The following is a 13,461-nucleotide window of genomic DNA, read 5'->3' on the forward strand; positions in this document are numbered from 1 at the left end:
TGGGGAGCAGATGCATAGGTTTCATGAGCTTTTCAAAAAGTCATTGTCTTTTTATACTTTCCCCAATGCCAGATTTTCTTTCTCATCTCCATCACCTAGAGAGTTTGAACACATTACACTCAAAGCTCAGAATGTCTCTTAAACATATGAAAAAAATGCTTAAATCCTCTCATAATAAGAAAAATACAAATTTAAATTACAGTGATACCATTTATTATCAATTATATTGGAAAAACCAAAAAGTCTGACATCATATTCTGTTAGTGAAGCTGTTGGGAAACTGACTCTTTCTTACATTGCTGATGGAAATGTAAAATTGTCTGACCTCTCTGGAGGAAACTTTGGCAATATAGAGCAACTACATAGGCATAATCTTTTTTTTAGGAATCCATCTCAAAGATACACTGGCAAAAAATACAAAATAACAAACGCACAGAGCTTTTCATTGAGGCATTATTTGTAATTCTAAATGTAGTAGGCAGAATACTTAGACCCACCCATTCTCTCCCCCCAACATATGTCTTGCATAGCTCCCTCCTCTTCAGGGCAAGCAGAATCTGTGAATATCATAGGATATCCCTCTCAGGATTAGGCTATATTATATGGCAAATGTAAAGGCATCTTTCAGATGTAGTTAAGGTCCCTAAACTGTTGACTTTGAGTTAAACAAAAGGAGGATTATACTGAGTGGACCTGACCTAATCAGGTGGGTCCTTGAAACAGATTCTCTCTCTCTTTTTTTTTCTCAACATTTCCTTGTACCCTTTTTTTTTAACTTTTTATTTTATATTGAAGTATAGCCGATTAACAATGTTGTGATAGTTTCAGGTGCATAGCAAAGCGACTCAGCTGTACGTATACATGTATCCATTCTCCCCCAGATTCCCCTCCTATCCAGGCTGCACATAACATTGAGCAGAGTTCTCTGTGCTATACAGTAGGTCTTTGTTGGTTATCCTTTTTAAATATAGCAGTGTGTACATGTCAATCTCAAATTCCCTAATTATCCCTTCCCTCCACCTTTCCCCCACGGTAACCATAAGATCATTCTTTAAGTCTTTGAGTCCATTTCTGTTTTGTAAATACGTTCATTTGTATCACTTCTTTTTAGATTCTGCATATAAGTGATATCATACGATATTTCTTTCTCGAAGCAGAGATTCTCTTGATGGCTTTGGAGGAGTAAGCTCCACATGTGAGAGGACCTCTGGAGGGGGTTCTGTGGTTAGAACCTGAGAGAGGCTTCTAGTTTCTGAAAGTCATCCCAGATGACAGCTAGTGAAAAAAAAATAGGGATTTCACTTTACAACCATAAGGAACTGAATTCTGCAAATACTAGTGAAGGAGGAAGAGAACTGCAAACTTCACATGAGATCACAGCCTTGGCCAACATTTTGATTTCAGCCTGGTGGGATGCTAAGCAGAGGACCCAGACAACCTGTGTGTAGACTCCTGACCCAGAGAACTGTGAGGTAATAAATTTGTGTTGTTTTAAGTTACTAAATTTGTGGTAATTTGTTATGCAACAGTAGAAAATGAATACACTGACAAACAAAATACTACCAAATGTCCATCAATAGGGGACAGATTGAATAGACTATGGTATATCCACACAACTGAGTACTTTGTAGTTGTAGAAAGGATAAAAAGATCTAGGTGGGGAATGGTGTTTTTACATGCAATCTTTTGTATAAGAAAAGGGGGATAAGAGTACATACACACCAATGCTTACATTTTCAAAAAGAAACAGTGTAATGATTAACCAAAATAAACAAATACGGTTACTTAGAGGGGCAGTCAGGGACCAAGGAGGAGATGGGACTCATGTGAGACTTTTGTGATACACCTTATTGTCTTTTGACTTTGGTACTTTGGCTTACATAATTAAAAACAAAATTAAAGAATAAAAAGGAACTATTAAATATTAAAAACTAATGGAAATAAAACAAATCTAGCTGTATATCAATTTGATAGCATTAATCACACACATAAATGAATTATTTAAAGTAACTCTAAAGCACAGTGTTTTGACTGTTGCTTCCTGGTGGAGTGTATATATATAAGGAATGTAAGCATAGATTTATATATGTGCCCTGGGAAACTACTCACCTAGTCCAAGCAGGGTAAATGCAAGGGGTCCATACCCAGACATGTTGTAGTGAAAAGAGTAAAAGCCAACGACAAAAAGGAAATCTCAAAAGGAGTGGGGGGAAAATGGACTCTTTACATACAAGGGAACTTCCATAAGATTAACAGATGACTTCTTCTCAGAAACAATGAAGGACAGAAGGTAGTGTGATGACATTTTCAAAGAACTGAAAGAAAAAAATTGTCAACTAAGAATCTTAGATTCTGCAAAAAAGGTGAAATAAAGACATTCCCAGATAAACAAAAGTGGAGACAATTAGTTGCTAGGAGATCACTTTATCTGAAATACTAAAGACTTCTTCAGGCTAAAAGCAAGTGACACCTGGATTGTAATTCAACTGCACACCAAAACCCAAAAAGTAATGGTAAAGGTAATTATATAATCATAAAAGATGCTTATTTCTTTGAACTACAATTTAAAAGCAATTCTGTGAAATTACATATATAAATGAATTATTGGTCCTATAACACATAGGAATGCAACATATTTGAACAGCACAAAGGAAGTGGATGGGAGCAAGGCTATGTTGGAGTAAGGAAACGATGCCAGATGGCGACGTGAATGTATGGCGACAAAGGAAGAGAACCAAAAATAGTAAGTAAGGAGATTAATTTAACCAACTCTAGTTTATATACTTCCTCTCCTTTATTCTCTCAACTTCTTTAAAATAAAAAAATATATAAGATAATAAGTAGAATAACCTATTGTTGGGTTTGTAACATATATACATGTACAATGCATAACAATCACAGCTCAAAAAGGAGAAAAAGGGAATAGAGCTATACCCAAGAAAATTGAAAACATATGTCCACACAAAGACTTGTACACAAATGTTCATAGCAGCATTATATCATAATATCCAAAACTTGGAATCAACTCAAATGTCCATCAGCTAGTGAATGGACAAACAAAATGTGCTATATCTGTACAATGGAATATTATCCAGCCATTAAAAGGAATAAAGTACTGATAAATGCTACAATAGGGGTGAATCTTGAAAACATGCTAAGCGAAAGAAGGTAGACAGAAAAGACTTCATACTGTATGATTCCATTTATATGAAATGTCCTTTATAGGCAAATCTATAGATTCAGAAAGTAGATTAGTAGTTACCTAGGGCAGGGGATAGATTGGGGGTAGGAGAAATGCGGAGTTACTACTGATGGACATGGGGTTTCTTTGTAGGGGAATGAAATGTTCTAAAAATCCATTATGGTGATAATTGTGCAATTCTGTGAACAAACTAAAAACAAGTGAATTGTATACCTTAAATGGGTGAATAGTATGTGAATTATATCTTAATAATGCTGTTAAAAAAAAGTCTAATGAAATCATGCCAACAGTGCATAGCAGCCAACTGGAAAGGAGCTCCCAGTGCACAGGGCAATTTGAGCATCAAAAAGACTGACTGCATTGAATTGAAACACAGTATATATATATATATATATATATATATATATATATATATATAGTGTATATATATATACACTATATATATATACACACAGTATATATATATATATATATAGTGAGTTTTAGTTTGTAAAGACAACAAAACAAATATCTCACCATTCACCACTGGAGGTTGCCAGACCACCAATCATTTCTGTGAAAAACTGAAAGAGGAAAAGAACCAAGCTTATCCTGCCTTACCTGTATGAATTGTATATTTATATAACTGAAGAGCTGATGAAAGAAAATTCTTTATAGAAGAAGTTCAGCCTAAAGGTACAGAGAGAATGGTAGAATAAGAAAATCACTGTTTTGCAACTTCTAAGGAAATAATGCTTCTGGGCAACAATCATGTATAAATAATAAAAGTATGAGGTAAAATTTGATGGGAAAATCTTATAATGGAGGGATCAGGGTCATATAATTTGAACCCTCTGATTTCATCCTTTTAAAAAATAACAGCTTTATCGAGAAATAATCCACATACAATAAAAATTCACCCTTTAAAGTATACAATTCAGTGGTTTTGAGTATAATCACAGAGTGGTGCAACCATCACCACTATCTAATTCCAGAACATTTTGTTAACACTTCAAAAAGAAACTTGATCCCTATTAGCAGTAAGTCTCCATTCCTCCTTCCCACCAGTTTTTGGCAACAATTAATCTATCTCCTCTCTCTGTGGATTTGCTTATTCTGGACATTTCATTTAAACAGAATCAAATGATATGGCTTCTTTCACTTACCATAATGTTTTTATGGTCATCTGTGTAGTAGCATGTATCAGTATTTTGTTCCTTTTAATGGTTGAATAATATTCCATTGTATAGATATACCACATTTTGTTTATCCATTCATTAGTTGATGGAAATTAGGTTCTTTCTATTTTTGGCTATTGTAACACTGCTAAGAGCATCTGTGTACAAGTCTTTGTGTGGACATATGTTTTTAGTTTCTTTTGTTATATACCTAGAATTGAAATTGGTGGGTCATATGGTCACTTATGTTTAACTTTTTGAGGTGATTCCATCTTATCACTAAAAGTAGGATGGTAAAGTATTATGCGCTTCATAATATGATGTAAAAAAATATACAGCATACATACAAAGTATTCTGATCTAAGCAACTGAATCTGAATATAATCAAGCATGTAGATCAGGACTATGTAAACTTTTCTGTAAAGGGCAAGACAGTAAATATTTTAGGCTTTGTGGACCATACAGTCTCTGTCACAACTTCTAAACTCTACTGAGAAGCATGAAAGGAGGTACAGACAATGTGTAAATAGAAGACATTGCTTTGCCCCAATAAAACTTTATTTCAGAGCAGGCAGCAGGTCTTATATGGCCCACAAGTCATAATCCTTGTTTGAGATTTTATAGAAAACCTGGCGGAGACAGAAACACATTAAATCAGCCAAACTTGGAAAGTGAGACAAGTGACATGGTTTTTTCAAAAAAACATTACTGGCATGAAAATGACTTACATTCTGTTTTTTCCATAAATGCTCTCTTTTTTTTTTAATCTCATGCTGTGTGTTTCTTGAGTGAGTAATAAAAAGAAGCTTGGGTGTATCTGAAGGAACATAGTGGCTTACGACGTATCTTTCAGTGACCTTATTGTGCTGCTACTTCTCCTAATGGTAAAAGACCCCTCTGTTTGGACCAATTATAATTCTTCATCCCTATGGTGACAATAATCTCACCAAGATGTGAACATTTATCTAAGGCAGACCAATCAGAATTTTCCCTTCAACCTTTATTTTTTCAAGGTGAAGCTGGGATAGAAAAGCTATATTTTCTCTCTGGTTGTGAGAATATAAGAATGCAAGCCCCAAGACAGCTCTAGTCAGTTTCAGGTTTCGGTAGCCTTTGATCTTTAGAATGAAACCAATCTGAAAGGAGAAGGAAAAGTGTATATGTGTGTGTGTGTGTGTGTGTGTGTGTGAGAGAGAGAGAGAGAGAGAGAGAGAGAGAGAGAGAGAGACAGACAGACAGAGAGACAGAGAGACAGGGAGAGAGAGACAGAGAGGGAGAGAGAGAATGGAGGGGATTGGAGAGATTTATTTCCAACCAAAGAATTCCATTTAATATGGTCATCTTAAAAGATTTTTGAAAGGATTAGACATAATACGTATAAAATTGCTGACATAGCAGACTTTCAACAAATGTTGTTTTTTAAAACTAAATCACAAATTGCTTATGTTTTATACATTATTATTTTATTTCCTATGTTTATATGCCCTGTCTTACAAACACATTGTCAGTTCCATGAGGGCAGGAAACATGCATATTATACTTCCTTGCTTTCCAGAGGGTCTAGCATGATCTTAGTTAATTTCTGTAAAAAAGATATTCTTCATTGATAAATAAGAACATGAAAATGTATTATTTGATCATAGAACTAGAATGACCTTAATATCTTCCAGTGAAGGTAGACTTGTTTTCTGTGAATTTATCTCAAGTTAGAAGTAGCATTTATTTTTATTTTTTTTAATTTATTTTTTTAAAAAAATAACTTTATTTATTTATTTATTTTTAACTTTGGCTGCATTGGGTCTTCGTTGCTACGCGCAGGCTTTCTCTAGTTGCAGAGAGTGGGGGCCCCTCTTGTTGCGGAGCACAGGCCCTAGGCGCGCGCGGGCTTTAGTTGTGGCATGTGGGCTCAGTAGCTGTGAGCTCGTGGGCTGCAGAGCGCAGGCTCCATAGCTGTGGCGCCTGGGCTTAGCTGCTCCGCAGCATGTGGGATCCTCCCGGACCAGGGCTTGAACCCGTGTCCCCCGCACTGGCAGGCAGACTCCCAACCACTGTGCCACCAGGGAAGTCCCTATTTTTATTTTTTAATTTTTTTAAATGGAAGTCTCTTCTCAGGTGTATTATTGTTTTTTTCAGTTAGTGGAAGAAGCATGAGTTAAATTATAAAATTTTTTTTCTTGGAAATTCATGGATGAGATGTTATTGCTCATGTAATTTAGGTTCTAATGTTGAATATTTAAGGCACATTTTTAGCTTAATTGCTGGAAAGCAATACCACCACAAGTTAAATAGTTTAAAAATAGAAAAAGATATAAAATTATAGTGAACATGTCATTTGAAGTAATTTGCATTCTAAACAAAGTCTGAAAGAAGTCATTAGAGTTATTCAGAGCAATTAGTTGATGGTTTTTAAAAGACCCATGTAATTTGAATTTGTTTACTTTATACATTTAAAGGCTTTACATATATAATACCAAAATTGCTGTCCTAGTTTTTAAATAAGTGAAACTCTTTTATTTTTTCTAAAAACCAAATTGTTAGAACCCTAAAAATATCTATTGCTGTTCTGAATATAAAGCTTACTTACTAACCAAGTATGATGTCAGTCCCACATTTCAAAAATTTTAAACAAATATGAATATGTCCTAGTTGTAATATCTAGGTGAGGCATGTCCTATAGCTTCCTCTCTTTAGCTAATGATAATTTTTAACAACTTTCTCATTCTTAGGAAATATTAGAATTAAATGAAAATTTGTCATTTCAATAATAATAGACATTTTCTTATTTATACTTACATATGAAATTTCTTTTCCAAAAAAGTCCTAAGAAAATGTTTTCTTCCTGTGGTTCATGTAATATAGGAACATAATTTGATTTACGTAAGTTATAGGAAGAAAATAAACTGAGATGCTTTCACTTGAGCTTGAATCAATATTTAATTTTAAGTAAACAAATACTTAAAAATTGTAATCTTGGGAATTCCCTGGCAGTCCAGCGGTTAGGAGTCCGCACTTCCACTGCTGAGGGCTGGGGTTCAATCCCTGGTTGGGGAACTAAGATCCTGTAAAATGCACCTCGTGGTCAGAAAAAAAAAATTGTATTGTTTACTGCCATTTCTGTCCAGGATGGATTAGCAAGCGCAGGATTTATCTTAAACAACGAAATAAGCAGACAAAATATATGAAACAATGGCTTTCAGATATTGGACAACAGGCAGTACATGAGAGCGATCTCTGAGAGAAGGGAACAAACAAGGTGAGCCCTATGATTGCTCAAGCTACAGGCTAAAGAGAGTTTCTGGGCTTCACTGCAGGGTGCGGGAGTCCATACAGAACCTGGCAGACTCCCTTAGTTGAGGAGACAGAGTGCAGAGTTCATGGTGGCCAAGCCACTTATAATGGAAAGAGCAGAGTACTCGAGAGGAAAGAGCTGCACAGCTAGAGAGTTCTAGAGATCTGGCTTTCAAATGTTTATACAGAAAGGTTCAGACTAGTCAGAATAGTCCATGGAGCTCACACAGTTCCAGGAATAGTTTGTGTTTGTACCAGCCAGAGTGAAAAGCTTCTTTATTCCCAGGGATTGATAAGAGAGGCAAATAACCCTGGATGAGGGGTAGACAACTATGACATGTGGGTCAAATCTGGCCTTTTATGTACAGTTCACAAGCTAGGAATGGTTTTTACATTTTTAAAGGGTTATTGAAAGCAAATGAAGAGTATGCCACAGATTATATGTGGCCCATAAAACCTAACTAGTAACCATGTGGTCCTTTACAAAAAGTTTGCTGAACCCTATCCTAGACTAAAGGCTGTTCTAAACCTGCCTAATAAGGGTTAAAAGCAAATCTCAAAAGTATCCATTTCCAAGTAAATTAACCACATCCTAAAACATAACCTAAAAATACTTAAAGGGAAAAAACTAGTATCCATTTCCAAGAAAATTTCTGCATCCCTGAACAATGTCCATAAATATTTAAAGGAATACAAAGCATCTAGTATCTGACAATGTAAAAATCACAATGTCTGGCATCTAATAAAAAATAACCACGTATTCAAAGGGGCAGTAAAAGATGACCCATAATGAAGACAGATGTCAATTAATAGAAACAAAAATGGCATTGATAATAGAATTTTTAGGAAAGGACAATAAATCAGCTATTATAAATACACAGTGTAAATTGAAAAAGGTGGAGAAAAACATGAGCATGATGAAGAGAGAAATGGAAAGTATAAATAACACCTAAACTAAATTTGTAGAGATGAAATATATGATGTTTTAGATAAAAATATACTGAATGAAATTATTAGATTATTAGACACGATTAGGAGGAAAGATTAGTGAACTTGAAGACATAGTAATGGAGACTATCATAAATGAAACAGAGAAAAGAAGATGGAAAAGTGAATGCAGCATCAGTGCACTGTGGGAAACCTTCATGTATCCTCATATATATGCCATAGGAGTCTCAGAAGGGGTGGAGAGAGACGCAAGGAGGGTAGAAAAAATGTCTGGAGAAATAATGACAGAGTATTACCAAATCCCATAGACAGCAAAAGCTCAGCAAACCTCAGTCAGAAGACACATGAAGAAAGCAACACGAGGCAGATAATCAAATTGCTTAAAAGCAGGAATAAAGAAAAAATAATTAAATTAGTCAAAGGAAAATAACATATTCCATACAGAGGCACAAAGATAAGCATGACAAATAAAGAACGCAAACTAGAAGATGGTAGAGCAACACATTTTAAGTACCAGAAGACATAATACCCCATCATTCTAGAAATCTTTACCCAACTAGAATATATTCATAAAATGAAGGTAAAATAAAGATTTTTTAAAAGACATACAAAAGCTGATAGAATTTATTACCAGCAGAGTAGTACAACAAGAAATGCCATAGAAAGTCCTTCAAGGAAAAGGATGTCAGATAGAAATTTATACCTACTTAAAGAAATGAAGAGAATCAGAAGTAAAAACTATTTATGTAAATATAAAAGTTTTTTCCTTATTTAAAAAAATTCATTAAAAGATAATTGACTCTTTAAAGCAAACATAGTAACAATGTATTGTACAGTTTATAACATAATTGTATGACAGTATGGGTAAACTGTATGACAGTAGTGGCATAAGGTCCAGGATGGGGGAAATGTAAGTAGATAGGGGTCTACTGCTGTCTGTAAAGTGGTGTAATATTAGTTGAACATAGACTGTAATAACTTAAATATGTATACTGTAATCCTAGAGCAAATCCTACATATATTAAAAAGATGTTTATTATGAATATATTATGAACAACTTTATGCTAATTAATTCAATAACTTTGATAAACAAAAATTTCTTGAAAAGATACAAACTGCTGAAGCTCAAATAAAAAGAAATAGATGGACTGAGTAGCCCTATATCTATTAAACAAATTGAATTTGTAGTTAAAAAATCTTCTCACAAAGAAAACCCTAGGCCCAGAAGATTTCATGGTGAGTTCTACCACATATTTGAGGAAGAAATACCAATTTTACACATTTTTTTCCCCAAAAAACGGAATAGGATAGGGAAATTTCCAACTCATTTATGACTACAGAATAATCCTGATACCAAAATTAGACAAAGACATGGCAAGAAACTAGAGACCAATATCTCTCACAAACATGAATGCAAAAAATCATTTGAGAATTAACAAATTGAATCTAGCAATATGGTAAAAGAATAATATATCACAACCAAATGGTGTTTATCCCAGAAATGCAAAGCTGGTTTAACATTGAAAAAAGTAATCATGTAATTTTAATATTAACAGAATGAAAAAAGAAAAACATATGATTTTCTTGTAAGATACCGACAAAGCATTTGAAAAAATTCAACACTGCTTCCTGATAAAAGTAGAAATACAAGGGAATTTCCCCAACCTGATAAAGAGCATCTATGAAAAACTTACAACCAGCACTATATTGGGTTGGCCAGAAGTTTCGTTTGGTTTTTTCTGTAAGATGGCTCTAGTAGCACTGAGTTGTCATTAACTTCATTCAAAACAATTTTGTTAGATTGTATGTGACAGCTGTCATATCAGCGTGCATTAAAAAAAAGACTTATCTGGGGCTTCCTTGGTGGCACAGTGGTTAAGAATCCTCCTGCCAATGCAGGGGACACGGGTTCGAGCCCTGGCCCGGGAATATCCCACGTGCCGTGGAGCAACTAAGCCTGTGCACCACAACTACTGAGCCTGCGCTCTAGAGCCCGCGAGCCACAGCTACTGAAGCCGGCGCGCCTAGATCCCGTGCTCCGCAACAACAGAAGCCACCGCAATGAGAAGCCAGCGCACCGCAACAAGAGTAGCCCCCACTCGCCGCAACTAGAGAAAGCCCGCACGCAGTACTGAAGACCCAACGCAGCCAATAAATAAACAAATAAATAAATAAATTCTTTAGAAAATAAAAAAAAGATATCAAAATTGGTGAATTTTTGTGTAGCTGTTTTAATATGGAAGATGGAAGAAAAAAAGCAACATTTTCAGCATATTATGCTTTATTATTTCAAGAAAGGTAAGAAAGCAACTGAAACGCAAGAAAAGATTTGTGCAGTGTATGGAGAAGGTGCTGTGACTGAACATGCCAAAAGTGGTTTGCGAAGTTTCATGCTGGAGGTTTCTCGCTGGATGACGCTCCATGGTCGGGTAGACCAGTTGAAGTTGATAGTGATCAAATTGAGACATTAAACGTTATACCATGTGGGAGAGAGCTGACACACTCAAAATATCCAAATCAAGTGTTGAAAATCATTAGTACCAGCTTGGTTATGTTCATCGCTTTGATGATTTGGTTCCAGTTAAGTGAAAAAAACACCTTCTTGACGGTATTTCTGCCTGAAATTCTCTACTTAAACGTAATGAAAACGTTCCATTTTTAAAACAAATTGTGATGGGCGATGAAAAGTGGATACTATACAATAATGTGGAACAGAAGAGATCGTGGGGCAAGAGAAATAAACAACCACCAAGCACACCAAAGGCTGGTCTTCATCCAAAGAAGGTGATGTTGTGTATGTGGTAGGATTGGAAGGGAGTCCTCTATTATGAGCTCCTTCTGGAAAATGAAACAATTAATTCCAACAAGTCCTGGTCCCAGTTAGACCAACCAAAAGCAACACTCGATGAAAAGCGTCTGGAATTAGTCAGTAGAAAATGCATAATATTCTATCAGGATAATGCAAGAACGCATGTTTCTTTGACGACTAAGCAAAAACTGTTACAGCTTGGCTGGGAAGTTCTGATTCATCCACCATATTCACCAGACATTGCACCTTCGGATTTCCATTTATTTCGGTCTTTACAAAATTCTCTTAATGGAAAAAATTTCAATTCCCTGGAAGACTGTAAAAGGCACCTGGAACGGTTCTTTGCTCAAAAAAATAAAAAGTTTTGGGAAGATGGAATTATGAAGTTGCCTGAAAAATGGCAGAAGGTAGTGGAACAAAACGGTGAATACATTGTTTAATAAAGTTCTTGCTGAAAATGAAAAATGTATCTTTTGTTTTACTTAAAAACCGAAGGCACTTTTTGGCCAATCCAATATTTAGTGATGAAAGACTGAATGATTTCCCTTTAACACTGGCAACAAGGCAAGAGTGTTTACTCTCCCTAATTCCATTTGGCAGTATAATAAATGTCCTAGCCAGCACAAAAAGGCAAGTAAAATAAATAAAAGTCATACAGACTGGAAAGAAAAGGTAAAACTGTATTCACAGAAAACATGACATTTTATGTAGAAAATCCCAAGGAATCTATAAAAAGCAATTAGAAGTAATAAGTGAGTTTAGCAAGGTTGCAGGATACTAAGTCAATATACAAAATACAAAATTAAATAAACAGTATCTTTACATTAGCATCAGTATATGAGATATTTAGGAATATATTTGACAAAAGATGTTTAAAAACTGTATACTAAATACTAGGAAACATTGTTAAGAAAATTTAAAGGAGACGTGAATAAATGGAGGGATATACCAGGCTCATGTATGGGAAGAGTCAATATTATTAAGATGTCAATTCTACCCAAATTCATATATATATACATATAGTTTTTGCACTGCCACGAGGCATGTAAAATATTAATTGCCTGACCAGGCATCGAACTCACGCCCCCTACATTGGAAGTGTGGAGTCTTAACCATTGCCCCACCAGGGAAGTCCCCAAATTGATTTATTTTTAACTCAGTCCCAATCAAAATCCCTGAAGAAATTTTTAGTAGAAATTGATAGGCTGATTCTAAAATTTATGTGGAAATGCAATGGACCTAGATATCCAAAACAATTCTGAATGAAGCTTTTTTATACTACTGGATTTCAAGAGTTTTTATATGGCTACAATAATCAGATAGTGTCCAATACTGCCTTGCTAACTATAGCCACTATATTGTACAGAAGATCTCAAGGATTTATTCAGCTTGCATAACGGAAACTGTGTTTTTTCACAAATACCTCTTGTTTTCCCCTCCTTCCAGGCCCTGGCAACCACCAATCTATGCTCTACTTCTATGAGTTTGACTATTTCATATTCTTCATAGTAAACAGCACATTTTTATATACTTAAAAATGTGCTGAGAGAATAGATCTTATATTAAGAGTTCTTATTACACACACACAAAATAAATAAAGAGTGTGGGAGGAAACTTTTATAGGTGATGAATATGTTTTTTAAAATTATATATAGACAGATATGTTTATTGCACAGATTGTGGTGACGGTTTTATGGATGAATACTTCTCTCTAAGTTCATCAAGCTGTATACATTAAATATATACAGATTTTTTCCTTTTTTATTTTTCACTGTCTCCAATTACTGATTTTTTCCCCCAACTTTACTGAGGTAAAATTGATAAATAAAATTGTTAAGATATTTAAAGTGAAATATGTATAGATTTTTTAATGTCAATCATACCTCAATAAAATGGCTAAAAAATTGTCATAATTGGCATAATAATAGTTACCCAGATCAATGGAACAAAATGGAGAGTCCAGAAATAAATCCACCCATACATGTATTGATACAATTGGATTTTTTTCTTTATCCTTTTACCCCACTTTTTATTCTTCTTCATAGCATTCATCCTTG

At 34.8% G+C, this 13,461-nt stretch overlaps 1 protein-coding gene across 1 annotated transcript in view; it reads left to right on the top strand.

Moving 5' to 3' along the window:
- Positions 1-13,461, top strand: part of OTOL1 (otolin 1) — a 64,273-nt gene that overhangs the window by 3,012 nt on the left and 47,800 nt on the right. The window contains exons 2-3 of the mRNA XM_079922865.1: positions 1,405-1,472; positions 2,624-2,743. Of these exons, the coding sequence (XP_079778991.1) occupies positions 2,659-2,743 (85 nt within the window). The 5' untranslated portion in view covers positions 1,405-1,472; positions 2,624-2,658. The remainder of the gene's footprint in view (positions 1-1,404; positions 1,473-2,623; positions 2,744-13,461) is intronic.

The sequence above is a fragment of the Stenella coeruleoalba genome (genome assembly GCF_951394435.1).
Source record: "Stenella coeruleoalba genome assembly, chromosome: 5".
In the NCBI taxonomy this organism is placed as follows: Eukaryota; Metazoa; Chordata; class Mammalia; order Artiodactyla; family Delphinidae; genus Stenella; species Stenella coeruleoalba.